The sequence below is a fragment of the Columba livia genome, chromosome 6 (assembly GCF_036013475.1).
Source record: "Columba livia isolate bColLiv1 breed racing homer chromosome 6, bColLiv1.pat.W.v2, whole genome shotgun sequence".
NCBI classification, from domain to species: Eukaryota; Metazoa; Chordata; class Aves; order Columbiformes; family Columbidae; genus Columba; species Columba livia.
In genome coordinates, this window is record NC_088607.1 from 15522437 (window position 1) to 15545139 (window position 22703).

At 60.8% G+C, this 22703-nt stretch overlaps 2 protein-coding genes across 5 annotated transcripts; one reads left to right on the plus strand and one right to left on the minus strand.

The window, feature by feature from the left end:
* The first annotated feature begins 551 nt into the window (after positions 1-551).
* On the plus strand, positions 552-12859 carry R3HCC1L (R3H domain and coiled-coil containing 1 like). Of its 2 annotated transcripts, none has more exons than XM_065067230.1 (7): positions 552-907; positions 6203-7653; positions 11365-11540; positions 11655-11725; positions 11842-11937; positions 12113-12253; positions 12434-12859. In XM_065067230.1, exons 2-7 carry the CDS (start codon positions 6217-6219, stop codon positions 12487-12489), a joined length of 1977 nt encoding a protein of 658 aa, XP_064923302.1. In that variant the 5' UTR covers positions 552-907; positions 6203-6216; the 3' UTR covers positions 12490-12859. The 2 variants fall into 2 exon arrangements, with proteins under 2 accessions (XP_064923302.1, XP_064923303.1); XM_065067231.1 differs by having other exon boundaries at positions 883-1005.
* A 1040-nt stretch (positions 12860-13899) lies between these two features.
* Positions 13900-22683, minus strand: LOXL4 (lysyl oxidase like 4). 3 transcript variants are annotated; one of them, XM_065067219.1, is made up of 15 exons: positions 20501-22683; positions 19610-19935; positions 19236-19414; positions 18885-19096; positions 18288-18326; positions 17946-18162; positions 17614-17797; positions 17188-17342; positions 16559-16726; positions 16203-16365; positions 15831-16074; positions 15451-15566; positions 15218-15354; positions 14945-15056; positions 13900-14856 (listed from the first exon to the last, which is right to left on the minus strand). In XM_065067219.1, exons 2-15 carry the CDS (start codon positions 19890-19892, stop codon positions 14786-14788), a joined length of 2280 nt encoding a protein of 759 aa, XP_064923291.1. In that variant the 5' UTR covers positions 19893-19935; positions 20501-22683; the 3' UTR covers positions 13900-14785. The 3 variants fall into 3 exon arrangements, with proteins under 3 accessions (XP_064923291.1, XP_064923290.1, XP_064923292.1); XM_065067218.1 differs by having other exon boundaries at positions 18885-19099; XM_065067220.1 differs by lacking the exon at positions 16559-16726 and having other exon boundaries at positions 18885-19099.
* Between the last annotated feature and the right edge of the window lie 20 nt (positions 22684-22703).

A 22703-nucleotide genomic window follows, 5' to 3' on the forward strand; every position in this document is an offset into this window, starting at 1 on the left:
CCCGCGCCTGCCTGCACCCCCCGGGCCGCCCCCGCTCCCTGCCATCCCTCGTGCTGCCTGTAAGAGAATCCAGCCCTGTTCCCCCGGGTGCCCCATGCTCCCCCCGCAGGCGCTGGCCCCGGCTGGGGAGTGCTCTGCTCCATCAGCGCCTCATTACCAGCCGGTGGGTGCGCCGGTCCCGGACACGCTCCGCTCGCTGCCCACGCTGCCTGCGAGTGCGTGCGAGCGCCGGGGCCCCGTTGATTATCTGCTGGGCGCAGGCAGGCTGCTCCGCGCCAAACCCCAGGAAGGAAGCGGAGCAAACCTGACCAGCACAGACACCTTCCCCTGCCTGGGTGTCTGGGCAGCCGGCCCACCGGCCAGCCCGCAGCCCGGCGGCGGGAGCGCGGGATGTGGCCCGGGGGGTGCTTGAGGCCCCGGAAATTCCCCCGGTGCCCCTCGGCAGGCGGGAACCGGGCTCTGCCGGTCCAGCCAGCACAAACGCAGCGAGCGACGCTGCTCCCACCGAGTGTGTGACATTATACAGTAACGAGAAACCCACGGCAGCCTCCCGTGGGGTCACCCAGGTGCGGGAGCGGGGGTCGCTCTCCCTCCTGCAGCCCATCGTCCCCCCGTGGCCATGGAGCTGACGGGCGGTGCCTGGCGGAAAAAAGGCCGCGCTGGCACCGGGGCTGCCCATGGGGGTCCCAGCTCCGGGGATGCGTCGAGGATCAAGACGGCGGGTGGCGGGGTCTGCGGGGCTGCTCCCGCTGAGGAGGAGCGGCTGCCCGGGATCCGGGCCGGTGCAGATGCCGGTGCTGCACTACAGGTCCCGGCGCTCCGCGCGGCGGGCCGGGATGGGGCGGGCCCGACGCGGCGGAAGCGGCGGCGGCGGCGCGGAGCGGCGGGGGACCCGGAGCGGCCACTGGTAACGGCGGGGGCCCGGCTCGGCCCGGCACGGTGGGGCACTTGGGGCGGGGGCACAGCAGCTCGCGGCGCTCTCCCTGCCCGGTCCCTGGACTGCAGGTTGTGTCCCCTGCCCGGTCCCCGGGCTGCACGTTGTGTCCCCGTCTCGCTCTCCCCCACCTGGTGTCCTAGCCCTGACCCCCACCCCTGTCCTAGCTCTGACCCCTACCCCATGTCGTCAGCCCCGACCCCTACCCACTGTCCCCAGCTCTGACTCCCCCTGTCCCAGCCCAGACCCCCACCAGGTGTCCCAGCCCTGACCCCCACCAGGTGTCCCAGCCCTGACCCCCACCCGGCTGCCACGCCACATCCAGATAACATGGCACGTTGCAGACCCCCTAACTCTCCCCAACTTATTGAGTCACAGGCACCATGCTGGCAGTGACAGCTCTTGAGGGCAGGGGAGTTATATGGCATCCCCAGGTGCTTGGTGTGCCTGGCTCCCACAGCTTGTAAAACACATGCCCAGTGGTCCCAGGTGTTGGGTGCTGTTTTTCACAGCTGTCTGCCTGCTCTCTCCATCCTTCACACTGCCTGTGGGGCTCTGCGTGCTGCCCACTGTAGGGCCCTTGCAGCCCTGAGGTGACCCATGGCATGATGCCAGTGTCCAGCTTTTGCCCCTTGTACATTTCGACATGATCATCCTGGCCATCTGCTTTCTGGTTTGAGTGCACCCATGGCTCTGGGCCTTGCTTTTCAGGCTGCTTCTGCCCACCAGGTAGCTGCTTTGGGTTATTTTACTTTCATTTTCCCAGGCTGCGTCTGGTTTTGTTTCCTGCCTGCATTTCTTCGATCCTTTGAATCATTGCTCTGACTGGTGTTTGCGACACCTCTCTGCTCTGTATCATCTACAAATATGATTACAATTCACTATACAACTGAAAGTTTGGGAGACAATATAAAACGGTATCCTGATGTTCAGCTAAATTGTGTCTTGCTTGCTGTATCTGGAAGACTTTCCAAACAATTCTGAAATAACTCCCTCTGGACAAGCCAGCATCCTTCATCCAGGAGCCCATCATGCTGGGTGTGCAGGCTTCTTCCTCCGGACGTTATGTTCTGCACTAAGGATGAGCACAGGGTTCATCTTGTGCCCGGCTCTGGTTTTACTGTCTTTTCTTGCAAAGAAAATCAGCACCTGGTTTGCTCTGCCCGTCACAAGGAGCACTGGTTTCTTGCCAGCACTGTATGTGTGTTTATGTGTGTTAATTGGTTTGTATCGGCACTAGCCACGCTGGCCAGGTGACTGTGTCTGTGTGGAGATGCTGTTTTTGCTTTCCCTGCAGCTGTTTTTGCGAGGTCTCTGCCTCATTTGCATTTTTCTGGTTAAAAACAGTAATTTTGCCCTTTTGAGTCATCTTTATTTTTGAGCTGTCATTAATTTTCTCTCCCTCCTTGTTTATTAATAGACCTTTTCACTTTTGTGCTGATTCTGCCTGGGTATATTTGTAAAGTCCTTTGTATTCCCCTTAGCTCTCCAGCTGTTAACTCCTTCTGCTGGTTTGTTGTCCCTTTTTCCTCTGCAGCAGCGAAAGGACACACTATCATTTTACAAATCGCCCTGCTGTCTGAAATCTTCCCCTTCTCTTGTTCCAGGTATCTCCTAAGAGCACTGCAAGTGAAAGGCATGATTGAAATCTCTCTCTTTTCTTAGCGCCTTTGATGTCTTCGTCGCCTCCTCATGCAGGCAGCGTTTGCTCTGAAAGCTGGAGAGCATCCTTCTCCTGGCAGCAGGGGACAGGGATGACTTAAAGCCCGCGGGGCTGTGCGCAGGCATCAGATGGGACGTGGCTCTCTGCTCCTTGAAGCGCTTTCCTTTGCTTTGTGCCAGCAGCTCTGTCTTCTTGTGTTCACTCTGCCTCTGCCTGCCGGGTATCTGGGTCCTTCCTTGGCCCCATCACCCACTGTGTGAGCCAGGCGGGCTGGGCGGGAGCTCTGCTCAGAGCAGGACAGGTGCAGGGTAGCCAAAGCCTCTGACAATCCTTACCTGGGCTGCTGGACACTGGCGTTGTGCAGTCGGTGAGCGTGCCATGGTGCGTGCCTGGCATGGGATGAGCCTCACAAGCAGTGGATTCCCCAGCGGGGCTGTTTAGAATCTCCTTGTACCTGCCTTTTTATTGGTCTTGTTATTATATTTATTTTTTTCCCTCCAAAGAGCCAAATCTGTGGCAGGCTGTAAAGAGTGACATTGCGGGTGTGCAAGCTGCATGCCAAGGCTGCACATCGTCCCCCAAGGCTCCCAGTCCCCTGGTGCTGTTGTCCCCATTCATTGTCAAGGCTTTAAGGTTATCTGCTCTATCGACGGGAGTATGGATTGAGTGGAATTAGAAACCTCGAAGGCTAAAAATACAGCTCACTGCCAGGAAATGCAGCAGCCTGCTGGGAGGGCGCTGGGTGGCACTGAAACTTTTCTGGCAACTGGCACCCTCCGTGTGAGCCCTGCAGCCCAACACCTGCACCCGTCCGTGGGCTCCCCACGTGAAGCTGTGGCTGATGTCTCTGCCCACAGTGGGAGAAGGTGACGGAAGCCCTGGCTTTGCTGTTGGAGCATGCCATAGGTGTCCTTACCTGCTGGGCAGGGATGCAGATGATGAAGGAATTTGGTGATGTGCTGTGCAGTGTGAAGTAGGGTCTGCGATGTGGTCAGCCCTGTTTTGCTGTTGTTTGTGAGATCCTTCCTTGACCAGGACGGGGAAAGAAATCATAGACAAAATGCTGCAGATGGTGGCTAGTGGAGAAATGCAGGGTGCTCTGAGACCTCACAAACTCATACCATGAGCACAAGCTCCCCATGAGCAGCATGTTCCTGGGGATGGTGTGAGGGGAGCCTATGCCTGTTGATTGCTCTGGCCACCTCCTGGCTGATGCTCCAGCATCGCCATGGCCAAGTCAGGCCATGTTATGCAGGGCTGGTGGGCATTACGTGTCAGGCAGCTGGGCAGCGCTGCCACCGCCACTTTTGCCACAGTACTATGGCATGCCCGGTCTGGGGCTGCCTTTCCCTGCTTGTTGCTGCAATGCCGAGCTGCTTTGCTAGCCAGGTCCAAGGAACACCCAGGGCAGCACGGGCCCTTTTGGGGATGTGCTGCCCATTGCCACCTGGCTTTGCAGGGTGAGCTTCGTCCCAGCGTCTGGAAGCGGCAGGGTGGCCCTGCTCAGTGTAGTGTGAATGAGACCCAAAGCCAAGACTGTTGCTTTGTCTCCCAGAGCGTGAAATCGGTCGGTGCCGACGTGTGGCCGTGGCATCGATGAAGTGTGTAATAGGCTGGAGGAGCTGTGCTGCCCTGTGGGGAAAAAAACAGAGTGCTGCACCATCCCTGCCAGCGCAGGCCAGCCACCACCTTGCCCTGCTTCTCCCTACGCTGCGGGAAGCCTCTCTTCCCTGGCAGCATGTGGCCAGCAAAGGCAAAGCTGTGCATGGAGAGGATGCTCCCAGCACCAGCCGTCTGGCTAATGCTGCACCATCTGCTTTGGAGGGTGAGGCAAGGTGAACGGCAAGCTTTCGAGGAGCCCATAAATCCTGCGTGCAAAATCCCTTCTTAGAGGTGACTTGGGATGTGCGTGGAGCAGTGCTGCTCCTGGCTGCTCCCTGTGCTGGAAATTATCGGGAAGCAGAGCCTGGGAGAATCAGTGATCTCCCAAAGTGTTTGGTGATGTCCTGTGGGCTCTGGGCTTGGCTGGGAGAAGTTCTTTAGCAGAACATGTTTCAGTGCAGTTGGAAGCTCTGCATGATTGGAAATGGTGGTGCTGGGGGGGGGGCTCCTGGTGCCCCCTCCCCTCCAGCACCCGGGCTGCTGCTTGGCGAGAAAATGTATAATGCGTTGATGTTGAAAAATGACTAATCCAGACCTTGGAGGGTTTGTAGGATACGTTCCTTTGTTGCGGTCGATAAAGATAAAGGGGATCGTTCTGCCAGCAAAATTAGTGTATCAAAGAAGGAAAAAAAAATGGCAAGTGCTGTGGAGACAGAAAAATGGTTGGGGCAGCCCTGGGCATCACCGCGGCGCCCGTGCTTGCACCTTGTGCCACAGAGGTGGGCAGGAGCACACCGCATGCCTGCCCACCTCCGCGGCACGAGGCGCAGGCACGGGCGCCGCGGTGATGCTGGGGAGCACTGCCCTGCCAGGTTTGCCGGTCGTTTCCCGAGAGCTGTGAGAGACCCATCCATCACACCGAGGCAGCCGTTTGTCCATCCGTCCGTCAGGAGGAGGGTAATGATACAGTGTAGCACAGGCAGCCCCGGCCTCTTTCCAGCCGGTGGTTGGCCTCCCCTCGCCTTCCCGGCACCGCTGCCGGGTGTCGGTGAGTGGCCACGGGGAACGTTCGCGCCTCGGCCGGGGGCTGCGTGGAGGAGAGGCTAATGTACCGGAGGTGCCTCGGAAATGAGAGCCTTGGATGAGTTCCTGGCCCTATTGATCCGCCGGCAGTTTATGCATCCTGACATTCATAATCTCGGTCGGCACTGATGGTCCAGATTAATGGGCCTGGGGGCTGTCCATCCGTCACTTCACATTAATTACTGAAGAGGTGTTTTTCCAGTGATTTACCTGACAGCAGCCCGTGATGAATCCCCCTAAACGGAGTGGGCAGTGATTAATCACGAGGCCCTGGCCCAGCCCTGCTCTGCCTTCCCCTCAACCGCAGTGCAGCCCCCCACACCATCCGTCTCCATAAACCCTGCCTGATGCATATTTATAGGGGCAGGGGGGCCTGACGGCTCTCAACGTGCCTGCTTCTGCCAAAGATGACGAAAAATAAATCTCTGTTGGGACGGGGCAGCAGGTGAGCGGGGCTGCGGTGTGCCAGGATGGCAGCCGCCGTCCTGAGCTGGGGTGTCCCCAGCCTGGGCTGTGGTTTCTGGTGCTCTGTGGCTGCCACGGCCTTCTCTGTGTTTTTTGATGCTCTGCATGCTGCTTTGACCACGGCCACTGGTCTGTGGGGCTGGGATGTCCCAGGCAGCAGCCAGTGGAGTCGGGCAGGCACCATGGTGATGCTGGCAGGGTGTCCCTGCTTCCCCCATAGCCTGGTACACCCCACTGAAGGCTCCAGGGCTATGGGGTGCTCAGCGTGCCAAGCCCCGTTTGCAGAGCTGCTACTGTGGGGGCAGCATTTGGGCTCCACTGTCCATCTCTGTGTGCTGGCTGCCATGGGAGCGAGGGTGGGTGCCAGGTGGGACCCTGACCCACTGAGCACCACATGCTTGGCTGTGGGGCTGTTGGGACATGGGCAGGGCAGTGATGCTGTCTCTTCTTGGCAGGTGACGGTGGCACCATGCAACAGGAGGCAGGGGGTGGCCGACTGCGCCGCAGGAAGCCTGACATGGCCCTCTATGTACCCAAAGCACGGCGGGAGAGAGAAGCACAAGCAGCAGGTGACTCGGCAGCTGTGCACTGCCCGGAGCCCCAAAACCACCGCCTGATGCAGGACACTTGCCGGGGCAGCAGCGAGAGGCAAAGGCAAAGCCCCCATGCCAGGACACAGGTGGACAGACTGGTGAGAAAGGAGAGCAAGGTGGATGCCAGCCTGAAGGAGCCGCAGGCAGCCTCTGCCAGGCACTGCCAGAGGCTGGGAGGCAGCTACCCCACCACGCCAGAGAGCCTGCGGACATCCCTCAGTGTGCGGGAGCTGTGCCCAGATCCGGCTGTTGCCCAGGACAGGCAGGACAAAGCATCCCATGATGGACTTGGGGAGCTCAGCCACAGCCGCCGGATGATGAGGACTGAGCCTGGCCCTCCATCCCCACCAAGTGCCCAGCCTGGGGCTGCGGAGGCTACCCCTGGGCCCGGAGGTGACCCTGCTAGCCCAGCACCCCCCACTAGCCAAACGCTTGCGTGTCGGACAGGGCTGAGCGGCATGTTGGAGCATTTAGGGGACAGCACCCTGAATCCAGCCGGAGACCTCTCCCAGCGTCTGGGAGAGGGTGTCCTGCCACCAGCAGGGCTGGGCAACCAGGGCAGCATGCCTGGGCCAGCATGGGAGTCTGTGGGTCTGAAAGCCCAGGAGGAGAAGCAGGAGTGTGGGGGTTCTCTCCTGGCAGGGCCGAGCAAGGGCTGTGCCCCTGGGGTGACAGAGGAGGAGGAGAGATGGGGAGGCATGGCCGAGCTCCCCGGGGAGGGCACCTTGGATGCACCAGGAGCCAGCTGTGAATCCGAGTGCTTGAGGGGTGTCATGGGTGATGCGCCAGCGCTCCCAGGGGAGAGCACCCCAGGGCAGGACATGGGCAGCCCGTCTCAGCTCCCACCCAGCAAGGAGGAGAGCACTGCTGGTGCCAGGGATGCAGGTGGGGATGGTGTCCCAGTGCCCACTGTGGAGGGGATGGGCAGCACCTCTGCCTACACAGACAGCAGCACCAGGGCTGAGAACTTCTCACTGGGTGCAGGTGAGGAGCTGGTGAGCAGTGCCGGGGAGGGGGCACCTGTGGAGAGCTGCAAGCCCCTGCAGCCCCTGGAGTTGCTGTGCCGTGGCATAGAAGGGATTTTGCCTGCGGCCTGGGATGAGGAGCCAGCAGGGGTAGACAAGGACGTGGGCTCACCGCAGCAGCACCGGTGCAGCTGGGAGGCTGAGGAGGAAGAGGGAGGTGTCCACAGTGGCTCCCCAAAGACAGAGCGGGCTGGGACCCCAAGCCAGGCCAGCCCAGGCGCCGAGGAGAGCTGGGATGCGCTGTTCAATGATGATGGGGACTGCCTGGACCCGCATCTGCTGGAGGAGGTATGTCCTGCGAACCGGGGATTTGCAGGGACGGCAGGTGCTGCCTGCTGTGATGTGTGGGGGTCTACTGTCCCTGTGTCCTCTGGGGAGAGTGCATGGGGGTGTGGGCAGCACCCAGGGCACATGGCTCACCTGCCTGTGCTCTCTGTTGTCGCCACCAGCCGTCCCTGAGAGCACATGCTGCCTATGGTGCCCAGACGCCTGGGACCTCCACTTTCCCCCCCCCGGCTGGTTCCCATCCCATTCTGCAGTGCTGGTGAGGACTGGGGGGAGTTCTTCCCTCTGTAGTACATAAAGTGCACCCGGTAAAACCTGCTTGAGTGTCGTAAACTGCTACTGCACCCTTGTGAAACCAGAGCTGGTGATAAAGAAATGAGCTGAGATGTATGGGCTCCCGTTGAAATAGCAACGGGAAGTTTCCTTGAAACTATGGTTTCTTAATCAGCTGTGGCTCATTACTGTCCCCTCTTGCATGCATGCGGCTGAATTTACTACAATTAGCTGCTTAGCACTGGGACCCATGCCGTTTTCCTGCCGTTCATGAAGAAATCTCAGCTTCTGCAGAGAGGCTGGGTATCCCTTATTGTGTTTTAAATCACTACTGTCAAACCGGTAATTTTCCAAATGACATTAATATGCCCAAAAAACAAACAACGCTAATATTGTTACAGCCAGTGTCTGTCCACCCTGGGCGGGAAGCAGGTTGTGAAGTGGCAGCTGGTGCCTGATATCAGCTTCTTGGAAGGGATGAGATTAAATTGGGAGCATCATTACTGAGGGGCACTGGTACCCACCTCATCTGAGGGGCTGTGCTTGGGCTGGTGTGCCCTCCCTTAGCACAGCGTGGGGCTGGGGCAGGGTGTAGGGCACACAGGGCTGCTCGGAGGGGAATGTGAAGAGCTTTGGATACCTACCTGGTACCCGTGTGTCCCTACCTTTGGGTCCCTACCTGGCTGTGCTCCTATAAGCCAGGAGGTTGTGGTGAGCACCGGTGCAAGGGAGACAGCTCTACTGCTCTGATGGCAGCTGGCACATATGTCACTAGCACACGTGGCACTGGCGCTGGCATTCCATGGGCTGACATGGGGTCACAGTTTCACCCTCAGGTGCAGCAGAGTGGCTGCCCAGCCCCACCAGGGAGACAGGTCAGGGAGGGCCCATGCTATGTTAGGATGCTGCAGGTAAGGTTGTGCCGTGCGGCACTGGTGCGCACTGTGAACAGCTCAGGAACATCCGCATTAGCTCCCCTCTGCACCAGCTCCAAACAGAGTCTGATTTTTCCAGGGAGATTCCCAAAATGGGTGACTAAGAACCTGAATAAGGGATTTATCAATTAAAAGTTGCCATCTTCACCCCCCTGCAGATTCCCATGCTGAACCGGGTGCTTCTAGAGCTCTCCGAGCTCTCAGCAGGTGGATGTGGCTGCTCAGGGAGATGGAGCTGTTGTTAATTAACAAAAAGGACAAGAAAATTAGTAGCGTCTTCCTTGTAACCAAATCCTTATGCGCTGTGGATAGCTGGCAGAGAGCAAGATTTATAATATTTGGTGTGAAGGGGAGATTTCTGATAGGGGATGGCTCTTTAATCTAGCAGGAAAAAAGACCATAGTGAGATCCATTGGCTGGAAGCTGAAACCAGACAAATTCAGAGTAGAAATCAGTTTGAATGCAGAGGGTAATTAAGCACTGCGACGGTTTCCTTGCAGGCTTGGTGGACTCTCCATCAGCTGGCACGGTGGGGCGGGAGCCGTGGTGTGTGCGTGCCGGGGCTGCAGTGTGTGCGTGCTCATATGTTTTTCTCCTCTGGCTCTGGAGACATGCTGTTGGCGAGCGAGCAGGAGCATAAGCGAGCGGCCACGGACCCCTGTAACCTGCTCTGATGAGGATGCATCTTTAGGAAGCAGGAGGGTGTGATGGACAGGCTTCATTTCCTGCAGCGTCCTGCCTCTGCTGTCTGTCTGCTCCTCTGTCGATGGACACTTCCCAGTGCTGGGTGCCTGCCAGGGCTGGGGGCCGTACCCGGGCTCTTGCTGCCTGTCCTGCTCCACGGCTGGGGGGCTGTGGGCACGCAGCGTGCCTGGGCTGGCGGTGCGGAGGGACCTGTTGAGCTGTGCCCGCCACGTGGCTGAGCTGGGCTGCCAGACGGCTCCTGTCCTTGCCGCCCCGCCACACTCGGTGATTTGTGAAGGTCAAGGACTGCTCCGACACCCAGTGCTCCTGCTCTCTAATCATCCTCCAAGTGCTTGGCACCACCCGAGTGCTCTGCTCTGTCAAGCAGCACCACAGGGCTTCATCCTGCCTGGAGACGGCTCCTTTGCCCCTCTTGAGCAGGCAGTCGGTGCTGGGTGAGCGTGCTGCCCTGCACGGAATGCAGTCGGTTAATGGGCGATGGTGGTGGGGCAGGCGGCTCTGCCGGCAGCGCTGGCCTGTCCCGTGAGCAACATTACTCAGCTTTCCTCTCTGCTGGCATTCAGCCGCCCTGGCAGCACCCCCTCACCTGCCATGAATCCATCTTACCCATAAAATTGTTGGAATGAGCACTTTTTATTGACTGAGCTGGCTGGGATTTATGGACTCTAACCTTCCAACCGTGGTGTGCTCTGCTACGATCGCTTGGGGGAATTGGGCTGGGAACTTGGCTAAGTTATGTACCTGCTCCCCGGCACTGCGCCAGCCCCACGTTCTGGTGGGGACGGGGGAGCTGCCACCAACTTTGGGCTGTGCCCGGCCCAGGGTTGCAGCCGGAGTGGGGCTATGAATCTCCTCAGCTGCCAGCACAGCATGGTTTGGAAAGCTGGGGTGCAGTAAGTGATGCAGGGTGGCCCACTGGGCAGTAAGAGGTGCAGGGTGTCCCACCAGCACTGATGCTTCAGGGCAGAGGGGAGCGGGGGGGCTGCACCCCCATGTTGTTGCAGTGGGAGACTGCTGCCTGTGTTCTAACGTGAAGTTAGAACACTGTCATCTTTTAGAGCAGGAGAAAGTGCCCCACTGTGAGATACTAAAGGCATACAACCCGTTTAGCTTATCAAAAAGAAGATTGAGAAGGGACTTGATTAGCGTGAGTAACCGCCATCACGGGGACGGGACGTGGGACCGAGGGCTCTTTAATCCAGCAGAGGCAGAACAAGAACTGCCAGCTGGAAAGCAAAGCCAGACAAATTCAAATGAGAAATAAGGCATAAATTTTCAGCCGTGCAGGTAATTAACCACCAGAACTTGCTCAACAGGGGAGCACTGGCTTTTCTGTCTCAGTGTACGGGGTGCCGATAGGCTGCTCCGGTGTGTGCGCTGCAGCTGGGGCGCGCCAAGCCTGGCACTCTCGCATGATGTGCAGACGTGAATCTTTCCTCCTGGCCTTGCTGTCCTGCTTCTTGCTGCTCCCCAAATGTATTTTGGGTCAGCACATCCCCGCAGCAGGAGGGCTGTGCTGGGGGTGTGCACACTGTCTCACTGGTGCCATTCCCGCCACATCCCCAGTGGGACCGCAGAGTGCACGAAGCAAAGGGATGGTGGTAATGGGGAAAAGCAAATGAGTGGTCCGACAGCCCTTGTCAATAACTCCCAATATCCCAATGCCATTATTGCATTTGTGGGGACTGGTGTGGAGAACGGTGACTGGACCAGTTCCCAGGGAGAGCTTTCCATGGATGAGGAGCTGTTGTGGGGTACCAGGTGTGGGTCACTCAATGCTGTGCCTCTCCGACCCCTGCAGCTTTTGGGGGGTGAGAAGCACCGGGAGAGCCAGCAGTCACCCCGCTTCAACTACTACGGTGCTGAGCCTGCCGTGCCAGACCTCAGTGACGCTGAGCTGCCACATGTAATCGAGATCTATGATTTCCCCTCGGATTTCCGCACTGAGGACCTGATGCGTGTCTTCTGCAGCTATCAGTGAGTCTGCTGGCAGTGTCCCATCCCTGGTGCTGGGGTCCCCTGCCTGAGCTCTGCTCCACACCCCTGCCCACCTGGTGCTGATGCTTTGCTGAGTTTCCCTCTCTCCGGCAGGAAAAAAGGCTTTGATATTAAGTGGGTGGACGATACGCATGCCCTGGGCATCTTCTCCAGCCCCATAACAGGTACTTTTCCCAGTTCTGGAGTTGGGCAGAGTGGAGGCAACCCTGCATCTCCCGTGGCCATATCCTGGGCAATGGGGCTGACCCTGCAAACGAACACTGCCACTCTCTCCCCGCAGCACGCGATGCCCTCAGCACCAAGCACCTGATGGTGAAGACTCGCCCGCTCTCCCAGGGTACTCGTGCCTCTAAAGCCAAAGCCAGGGCATATGCTGGTGAGTGATGCTACCCAGTGCCAGCTTGTGCCGAGGTGCTTATGCTGCAGCATCTTCACCCCAATAACTGGGGAGGGATAGGGTAGCTGGCATGGCTTAAGCGCTGTGGAGCCATGCCGGCTGCCCCGTCCCTCCCGGGATGCCTCTGCTAATGGCCCCCACCTCCCCAATCCAGAATACCTGCAGCCAGCCAAGGAACGCCCTGAAACATCGGCTGCCCTGGCCAGGCGACTGGTGATCGGTGCCTTGGGGGTACGCAGTAACCAGACAAGAGCCCAGAGAGATGCGGAGCGGAGGAAGCTGCAAGAAGCCCGGGGTGAGATTTGGATGCCTGGAGGGGTTGCGGTGTGGGGAGACCATCTCTGTGGATGCCTCTTCTCACAGGGTGCTGGGTGGGAGGGGGCTGCACCAGGGTGGGTTCCAGACACATCCATGGAGCAGTGGGTGGCTATGGGGTGATGGGGGTATGGGGTTGACTCTGCTTTTGTCTCTTCAGAGAGGAAGCGCCTGGAGAACAAGCAGCGGGAGGATGCCTGGGAGGGCCGGGAGTGAGCTGGGAGGCTGCACCTTACCCCTGCTGGGAACCCCCTAGGGGGATTGGGCCCCTCTCTCTGGGCAGGCAGGGCACCTGCATCTTGGGATGGGAATGGATCCTTCGCTGCATCCCAAAACGCTGGGCTGCTCCTCCAAAAGGGCTGAACAGGAGCTGGTGCTGTGGGGATGCTGTCTCTGTCAGGCAGCGCTGCCGTCCTGCCCAGGGCAGGAGCCCCTGTGCTGCCTGCTGCAGCGGGAGCAGCCAGCAGGACGCAGGGAGCTCGGCAGTGAGTACCTGGGGCTGTGTGGGGCAGCCCTGGCCACCTGGCAGGGCCTTGCAAGGGAGAGTTTTTGTCCTTTATTTTGCTAATAAATACCATTTATTTTATTTGCCTGGCTGGGTTGTGGCTCTGCATGCCGGAGAGGGTGTGCATGCCGGGGGCTGCTGCCAAGGGGGTATCCACCCCTCATGGGTGGTGGGTGTCCCCAGCGGGTGGGCGGGGGGTGCAAGGCAGGAGGGGTCGGGCAGGGCAGCAGGCAGGAATGTGCTGGCAGGGATCCTGTTTACTTCTGCAGAGCAGCTGCAGCCCTGAACAGAGAGGCCCTTGTTGGTGCATGGGCAGAGCCGTGTTCCCGGCCCCATGTGGGGCTGTGATGTGGCTGTGCTGCCAGCCCCAGTGGGCTGGAGGCTTCCTGCCCTGCCCCAGGGTGGGGGCATGCTCGCATTGCTGGGACATGAGTTTGGCTCTTCTGCTTTACATCGTCTTTCAGCACCCAAAAAGCATCCCTGTGTGACCCAGCACTCCTGCCTTGTAGTTCCCCAAACTCTCGGGGGCCATGGTTTCTGGGGCTTCCATTGCCTTCACAACAGATGAGGACAGGGATGATGTTTTTTTCACCACCCTTGCCAGTGGTTTGCGTGTTTTGGCTGTGGCTGCCTCGCCTCAGCCTGTGCTGAAGGGCTTGTGTGGCTGCCCCATGTCCCCTGGCTGTCCCCTAGCTTGGTGGTGGTGGAGCTGGTCATGACCCCACAGTGGTGGCTGCCTGGCCATGCGCCGGCAGCGCTGCCAGCTGGGAGCCATCTCGGCCGCTGCTCTTGGCCACTTGTGGCTTGGCTAGTGGAAATTTCAGGGCATGAAGCTGCTCTCATGTGGAAAGCATCTTCCCCACCATCCTTCAAACCCTGACCATGGTGGAGCAGACCTCTGCCAGCATGTGTCTTGCCATGGCCTTGGGCCACCCCAGCATATCACCGCTGCTCCCAGCCCTCCCCATGCAGGGACTGTCACACGTGGGTACAACCCAGCCTGTTCCAGCTGTGCAGGGCTGGTGTCTGCTGGCAGGGTGGGGACAGGCAGGGGTGTGCAAGGAGAGGGGTGGTACCACCTGGTGGCTGGCTCTCTGGGGTCAGGTAGTACAGGGTGCAGGTTGGTGGCAAATATTCCCATTTATTTGCTTTTAAAAAGTTTTGCTAGAAACCACGTGGGGAAACAAACAGAGAGGAAGGACACCTGTGTCCCCACCTTGTGCCCAGGAGCAATGGCTTCGAGGGGCTGACTAGCCCCATCCATGTTCCTGGGGCTGGGAAGCTGCCAGGGCAGACTGGGAAAGCCCCACACAGTGGCTGCAGTCGCGGCGGCCGGTGGGTTGGCTGCCGGCCTGCACTGCCACAGAGCTGGCCCAGTCCCTCTGCACACACAGGGTCAGCCAGTTCAGGGCCAGGGTGCCCTGGGCAACAGGGACTGCTGGCCGCAAGCCACTCTTCAGCTTGCCGAGGGGGGTGGTGGCTCTGGGTGTCAGAGGGGAGACACTGCCTGGTCGGGTGGACATCGGCCAGACCAAGGTTGTTACCAGCTGAGGACCAGCTTCACAGTCTTGGTGAGGAAGACTGCAGGGGAAAGATCAGGGGGTGGTGGGGTTGATAAGGGGGTACCCCCTCTCCCATTGCACAGCACCTTTATTGAGGACAGGACTGGTGCACAGTTGGCAGTGGCTGAGGTCTGTCCTAAGCCTGCTGGGGTGGGGGACTGGGCGGGCAGGCTGAGGTAGTCATCCTGGGGGGCACCAGAGCCACAGAGGTGGGGGCTGCTGTGGTACCTGGGCCCCTCTTGCAGGTCCTGCTGGCCACATGGGGCTGTGGGCACTGGGCACTCCCCACCAGCCCTGGTGCTCATCACCATCTTCTGCAGCAGCATCAATAAATACAAAAGTCTTTGAGTCCCTGAGCTCAGACTGGTACTTTTGGGGCGCAGGGGCTGGGGTGCGGGAGCCAAGTTGCCCCATGGTGCTGCTGGGAGCATGCTGATGTGTGGGCTCATACGAGGTTGTTGGCCAGGCGCTCCCGTCTCTCCAGATCGCTCACCACATCAGCGCCATAGGCATCACCTGGGGAGAGTGACAGTGTGGGTGAGGGGATATGGGACCTGTGGGACACCCAGCCCACCATGCCCCCTCTGTGCCTTTTCCTCCGTACTTGTGTGACAGCCGTGCATCCAGACACGCTGCCCGTCGTACTTGCACTGGCACCGCATCACGTTGTTGGAGAAGTCCGACTCGGCCACCTCGTGCTTGGGGTTCACGACCACCTGGAGAGGGCAAGGGGAATGGCTGGGGGCACCACTACTGTGCACGCACCATGGGGTGCAGAGCAGCACCCCAAAGTTCAAGGTGAGGGGTACTGGTAGTGCCCATGGAGGATGGCACCCAGCCCTGAGCTCTGGTCCCCCCTGCCCCTTCATCCCCATACCTGGAAGGTGTAGCTGCCCGGTGGCACGTCAGTGATGTCAATCCACTGGCAGTCAATGTCATGGCGGTAGGTGTCCCAGCACCCCACACTCACTCCCTGCTCCCCAAAGTTGGCACAGGCGAAGCGTCGCTGCAGCCCTGTGGGAGGGAGGGGAGGTGAGGGAAGGCACAGGCAGAGCACCCCTGGGGGAGCAGGAAGGGGGGGCTGCTGGCAGCTCTGTGGCTGGCACCTACCCTCGGGGCAGTTGGTGTCCTCCAAGCAAAAGCTGGCCTTGTGCCCTTCAGCCACCTTGGAGCCATTGAGCGTCAGCAGGTCATAGTGGGTGAAGACCTCAATGCTGTGGAAGTGCCTGTGGGGACAGGGGCTGAGCGTGGAGCTGGTGCCCAGCTGGGGAGCGTGTGACTGGCACAGCTGCCCAGCCAGGAGCGGGAAGCACCCAGAGGCTCTGAGCAAATTACAGCCTTGAAGCCAAATAAAGCCATAATGACAGTGCCAGAGCAGACACTGCTAATTACGCTGGGCGGGCCAGCCTCTGCAGGATGGGTGCCACCATGCCCTGCCTGGTGTGGGGATGGGGCGGCCCCCTGCCAGTTTCTGCCCATGGGCCACTCACCGGTGGCACTGGTGCCAGGTCCAGGCATGGCGCCCCATCCTGGGTCGGAAATCAGCTCTGCCCAGGTTGTGGATCTGGGAGGAGAAGCGGAGGAGGCGGCGGTGGCCGTAGGGCCACTGCATGTGGTCAGCAGAGCGTGAGAGGCAGCGTTCCTCATGGGCACAGTAGAGCAGCCCCAGCGGCCTGTCCTCCAGGTAGGCTGTCTCCTGCACCAACTGGGCGTTCATCACCAGGTCTGGGGCATCTGACACAGGAGGGATCAAAGGGGATGGAGCAGGTGGTCCCCACCCTGCATAGCCTCCCCTGCTCCTGGTGCCAGGACAAGTGGTGGTGCTCCCTCCCAGCAGTACCCTGTGGGTTCCCAGTACTCACAGGCAGTGCAGGTGACCCCTGCCGAGAAGCGTCCCCCACCGCTGGGGCAGTGGACGGGGCCATGGCGCTGGCACTGCTGCAGGGCCATCTCGGTGCCGGCACAGCGCACCCCGCTCATCACCACCTGGGCAGCATCGGGGCTGCCTGCCCAATACCATGTCTCCTGGGCAGAGGGGGAACACAGTGCTCAGACCAGCCCTCGCACCCCTGCCAGCACCCACCCTGCCTCCCCTGCCACAGCACTGCCACCAGGGCTTGTTCCCCCAGGCTGTCCCATTCCAGAGCCACCCCTCGCCCATGCCACACATTTCATAGGACCCTTTGCAGCCCAGGCCCTGGGCTGGAACCCTGCTCACCTGGAGGGCGTGGCTGGCAAAGCCAAGCCCCAGCTGCCTGCAGACCACCATGGCCTCGTTCAGCCCCCACTGTGCACCGCACACCGTGCCCCACTGCAGCCGCCCCTGCACTGGCACCAGCACCTCCACCACACCCTCCTCAGGGCTGCGGCCCCCAATCAACCGCACCTGTGGGCAAAGAGGGGGAGAGCTGGAGCAGGGGGCAGACCCCCAGCCCTCCCATTGGGTAGGCAGACCCATGCATCCAGCTGAACATTTGTTCCACCTTTCCTCCTTGCAAGACTACTCTTGCCAGTGGCTCATCCTGCAGAGCCCCACCAGCATGCGGCTCTGTGTCATAGAATCACGGAACCATTTTGGTTGAAACAGACCCTTAAGATCACAGAGTGCAACCATAACCTAATTCCAGCACTAAGCTATGTCCCTAAGAACCTCATCTATACGTATTTTAAACACCTCCAGGGATGGTGACTCAACCATTTCCCTGGGCAGCCTGTGTCCCTGTATTCCTTAGGCCACCTCGGGGCTGCTCTGAGCATACACAACAGGCACAGATCTTGGAGGCAGGGGCTCTGCAATGGGGCTGGGGCTCCACAGGTGAACAGGAGGAGGAAGAGGCAGGGGCTCACCTGGCTCTGGAAGTCCATGTGGGGCATGTGGCAGCGGACAGCGGCATCAGTCTCATGACGGCACCCGCTCTGCTCAGCATCCTGGAAGCGGCACTCACCCAGGGAACGCTCGTGGCCAGTGCACTGCACTTCACTCATGTGGATGGGCCCCAGTCCTGAAGCAGAGGGAGGGTCAGTACTGCCTGCTCCAATGCCTGTCCTGCAACAGGGAGGTCCCCCATCCTCCTTCCCCTGGTCTGTGGTTTCCCTATGGGCGTGGGGTTGCCCATGGCAGGAGTAGTCAGGGGAGACTCATCCCAATGCAGGCTAGAGCTGCCTGGACACCCCAGAATGCTCTGGCAGCACCCAGTGAACCAGAAGCTTTACCCACCAATGCCCCTCTAAGCCCAGCAATGCCTCAAGTCCCTGCAACGGCATCTGCCTCACCTTGGCCCATCTGGGCTCCCACCAGGGCCTGCTTCGCTGTCCCATAGCCCAGCTGCCGGCACACCACACTGGCTGCAGCCAGGTCCCACTGCTTGTCACACACGGTGCCCCACTGCCCGTGGCGCAGCACCTCCACCCGGCCCTCACCGGCATGGGTGCCTGCTCGCAGCCGCACTGGGAGGACCTGGACACAAGGAGCAGCTGGTCAGTGGCCCCAGGGCAGGCACACTCACCTGCACCATGGCCGCGCACGCAGACAGGGTGACCTGGTGTTGCCCGGCGCCAGAACCCTCTGTCAGCAGGACAGTGCACGGGACTGCACTGGGGCTCACCTTTCCCGGGGAGGTCTTGCTCCTGCCCTTGCCTGTTCCCTTCTGTGAGGCAGGGTTTGGGAGGCAGCTGACAATGGCGTGCATGCCACGAGGACAGGCATGCTGCTGGGGTGCTGGCGGTGCCACCTGCGTGGGGCAGCGGGCCAGGTGGGGCTCCGTGCCCCGGCACCGCACCCTGTGGACCCAGAAGCTGTTCTTCTGGCTAAGGGTCTTCAGGCTGCCAAGGGAGAGGAGCAGGGGCCAGTGTCAGCTTAGGCACCAGCGACTCTCCTCTACCCAAAGCCCATGGCTGGGTCCCTGCCCAGGGTGTCCCTGCCCGCCCTGGCCAGGGCTGAGCCCTACCTGGAGTTGGGGTCCTTCAGTTTCATGTTCCAGAGCTTCCTGTGGATGCACAAAGCCGAGAGGTCAGGGGGGATATGCCAAACCTGCAGGGCTCTGTACCCCCCACCCCATCATCCCTGCACTCCCTGCCACCCCATGGCAGGAGCTGGAGCTGGGGTTCCTCCCACAGCATGGCAGGGTGAGGACAGGTCCTCTACCCACTGGCAATTATCATGTCAAACCCAGCAGTGCCATGTGCCCCGGCAGGACTGCAGGAGTCCTGGCACCAGCAGGGGCTCATTACAGGCTGTATTTTTAACCCCAGCTCGAGGTGAGGGTGGAGGGACCAAGGGCCACTTGCCTCTCCTCTCCTTTCACCCACGTTTTGCTGGCCACAGCTGGTGACTGTCCCCATATGCCCTGGCTGCTGCTCAGCCCAGCTCTGGCCCCTGTTACGGCCCCAAGAAGGGGACCCAGGCATGACCAGGCCATGCCAGCACCCCCCACACCCACCCATGTGTACATCCCCTCCCAAACACCCCCCAGTCTCTTGTCCCCACGGTATGTCCAGCCCAGCACCCTGCTCAGAGCTGCAACACACCACTCCACCATCCCTACCGGTAGAAGCTGGTGTTGATGTGCTTCTCCCGGGGGAAGCCCAGCATCCCACACACTACGCGGCTGTTGTTCCTGGTCCAGCCGGCATCACACACCTGCTTCCAGCGCCCATTGTGCTTCACCTCCACGGCACCCTCCATCACTGGCAGGCTCAGCTTGGCCCGTGCCAGGATGGGCTTGAGCCGCACCTCCTCCAGGCTCAGCCCCGGCACCTGCTGGACCGTGGCACAGCTGAGTGGGCACAGGGGTGGCCATGGGGGCTTTAGGGTTGAGGGCAGTAAGGGGGACGGTCAGAGGAACCTGCTGCAGCCCCCCCATGCATACCATTGGGCACAGGAGAGCCACACTCACCTCTCCCAGGTGACCAGAGGTGGTGGCCTGGGGTGAGCTGCCAGGCAGGTGTTGTCCTGAGCACACCACGCCAGCATCCTCACCGTGGTGGCAGTCACTGGTGCCCCAGCCATTGTGGATGCACTCTGCCAGGGAACCCTCGCTGCCCCCACACTGCACGTTGTCCAGCCAGATGGGGCCTAGGGGGGGACATGCAGGGCTAAGAGATCACTACTGGGGTGTCCCCATCTCCCTCCCCAGCACCATGAGCCCTATCCAGTGCCCCCCAAAGGTTGCCCACCCCCACAACCCCCCAGACAGGCTCCTTCAGCCAGTGCTAAGTACACTGTCCTTGTCAGGACCCCACGCCCCCCCATTTTCCACCTGCCCCCTACCTTCCCCTTGGCCGTAGGTGGCACTATGGGTCCAAGTGATGGCCGCAGTGTAGCCCAGCTGTCGGCAAGCGACAGTGGCCGCGTGGAAGTCGAAGCCGTCGTCACAGACAGTGCCCCAGCGCCCCTGGTACAGCACCTCAAGCCGGCCTTCCCCGGCCAGCCCCCGCGGCCCTGCTAGCCGCAGCTGCACTGGGGCCGGCTCCTGCCCACTGGGGGCCACCCGGCACAGCAGCAGCACCAGTGGCAGCAGGATGGGGCTCACACCAGCTGGCATCACCATCATGGATCTGGGCGTGGGATGCCTGAGGACAGCCTGACACGGAGCCCTTGGGGACCACAGCAGGGTGAGGGGTGCTGCTGCAGCCCCCCTTGTGCCCCAGGAGCTGGGTAATAGTACAAAGATGTCATGCGCCCTTGCATGGTGGTGACATCCCTGTACCTGCAGTGCAGGGGATGCAGGGGCTAGTCCCTGCCATGCACAGCTTGCAGCATCACCCACCCTGGGGCTCAGCCCCAGCCCCACACCCACCTGTCCCTCGCTGGGGGCACTGAGCCCTGGCACAGGCCCCCCAGACACTCACTGCCCCACACTCAGCCCTGCCTGCCAACAGCCATGGGCAGCCCCACAAACACTGCCCTGTCCCTACTGCTTCATGCCTGCCCCATGCTTTGGGCCATGGGTGGGGGCCACACAGAGCCTCCCCTTTATTCCCCACCTGAGCCCTTTGCTGGACACCAGGGTCCCCTCCCCACCCTGCACACAGCCCCTGTCCTCCTTCGCCCCACCTCTTCCCCCACATCCCCACTCAGAGCACTAATGGGGTTGCTGATGCCCTCCCTCCAGGTGCCCAGACCCCCCGCCCCGTTCCCGGGGCCACCCGCGGTACTCACCCTGGCAGGGGCTGGCGGTGCGGGACAGGCGGCAGCAGCGTAGAACTGGCAGCAGCGGAGGAACGGGCGCCGGCTCCCGCTGGCCTCCAGCAGCGCTCCTGCCGCCGAGCACCGCCTGCCGCCGCTTTTATGGTGCGGCGGGGGTGGGCCGCCCCGGGTGGGGGCCCACGCTGCCCAGTCCAGCCCCGACCTCCCCCGCACCGTGCTCAGCCTTGCATCCTGCCCCACCTCCTGCCTCACCTCCTGCCCTCCTCTGCCACCCTGGAGCAAACCTACCGCTGCCCCAACCCCTGCTTGCCTCCCAGTTTGGGGGTCTGAGCATCCCTGGGACAGCCCCTACCTGCGGTGAGTCTGGATCCCCCCTGAAAATGAACCTGATGTCCCCAGTCAGAGATGCCTGCTCCTCTCCAACACAATCACACCGTGGGGGTGGCCCCCAGCCACAGAGGGCATGGCTTTTCTATGGATGACAAACTGCCAAGCTAGGGACACCCTAAAAGAAAACCCCTCTCCACCCCACACAGCAGCTCAAGCAGGCATGCAGGAAGGGGGTACCTGGGGCTGCTGCAACGGGGCCCACACCTGGGTGACACAGAGACCAGGGAAGGTTGTGCAGTGACACCAGGAGCCCAGAGCAGGGTCCTCCTGGGGCTTGGGGCATCACCCGGGTCATCCCTGAGCCAGGCTGGCTGCAGAAGTCCCCAGGCACAGCCCCCCGCCCCGAGACATGGAGACTGGGGATGGCCCCCACAACCTGCCCTGCAAGAAACCTCTGGCTTGGGATGCTGCCAATTCCTGGGACACCCCACTGCCCACCCGCCCCACTGTGCCACGCCGTGGGACGGGGATAAACAGGAAGCCCTGTGCCCTCGCCGCAGCCAGGGACCGGTCAGGAATGTGTTGGTGGCCACCAGGCTGTTTGTCTGGAGTCAAAGCAGCTGGTTCCTGCCAGTAGGAGCCAGGATCAACACGGCCAGGAATAGCCCGTGAGCTCATCGCCACGTCCTGCAGGAGCCTCCAGCATCCCTGGGTGTGCAGCAGTGCACAGCCCCAGGATCCCCATGCAGGGCACCATCCTCCCAGCCCGATGTCCCAGCCAGGCTCCGAGCACACGCTGGAGCCTCTCCTACAGTGGGGGTCCCATGCCAGCTCCAGCATGGGGGACCATGAAAAGCCCTGGAGAAGCCCAAACTGGGCCCAGCAGTGGAGCCCATGACTCGTTTGTGCCTCTGCATTTTGGAGCTCAGTTACTAAAGTATGAGGCCAGAAGTCTCCTCCTTTGAGTCCCCATAAGGCAGACAGTGGCAGGGGTGCAGGGCAGGCAAGTGCTGGGTCCTACTCCCAAGCGCAGCAATAAAAGGGTGGTGGGGGGTCTGGTGGGTCCTTCTGACCTGAGATCTGCTGGCCTTAACCTGCAGCAGTGGGGCACTCTGTCCTGCTGCTCAGTGTGACTGCGGCTGGAGGTGTCCCCCCTCGTTGTCATCCCCCTCCAGCCCAGCCCTCAGAGCTCACTAGGTACCAGCACCTCCAGCCCTTGGCAGGCAGCAACTACAGCAGCTAAAAATATGGTGCCAGCAGCAGGACAGCCCCGTGCGCGGGAAGCTGTGGGCAGCGGGGCGGGCGTGCGGGACTATTCTCAGAGGACTGCGGGACTATTCCTGGCCAGTCAATATTGATTCAGCCAGCTCAGGTGCAACAGCTCAGCCTGGCTGCACCATATTTAGGGCCCGGTGGGAGGCGAGGCAGGCAGCTGAATTGGGAGCATTGTCTGGGATAGGAAGAGGGCAGGGAGAGGATGTGAGCTCTGTAATCTGCAGCAAGCGGCTCCCGACAGCAGCCTGAAAAAGGGGCACACCCCGGGCCTGCTGCCGGCTGAGGGGTGGCCAGTGAAAGCCACTGGGCTGCACAGAGCACTTGCCCTGGGGATGGAGGTATGTGGCCAGAACAGGTTCAGGCAGGTCCCAGCAGGAATGGGGAGGTGTGTGGGACATGGGGAGCAGCTGCTAGTCCTGGCTCCTGCAGTCTCTGAGCTGCTGGTCGTGTGGCTGCTGTGCATGCAGCAGAGGCTGGAGGGACAGAGGATGGTTTGGGGGCTCCATTTAGCAAAGTAGGTCTCAAGCTGGTCCCTGTTTTTCTGCTTGTTTTAGCCACCTTGGGCTTGCCCAGGCAGGCCCTGCATCCACCTGAACCTGCATCGGGGAGG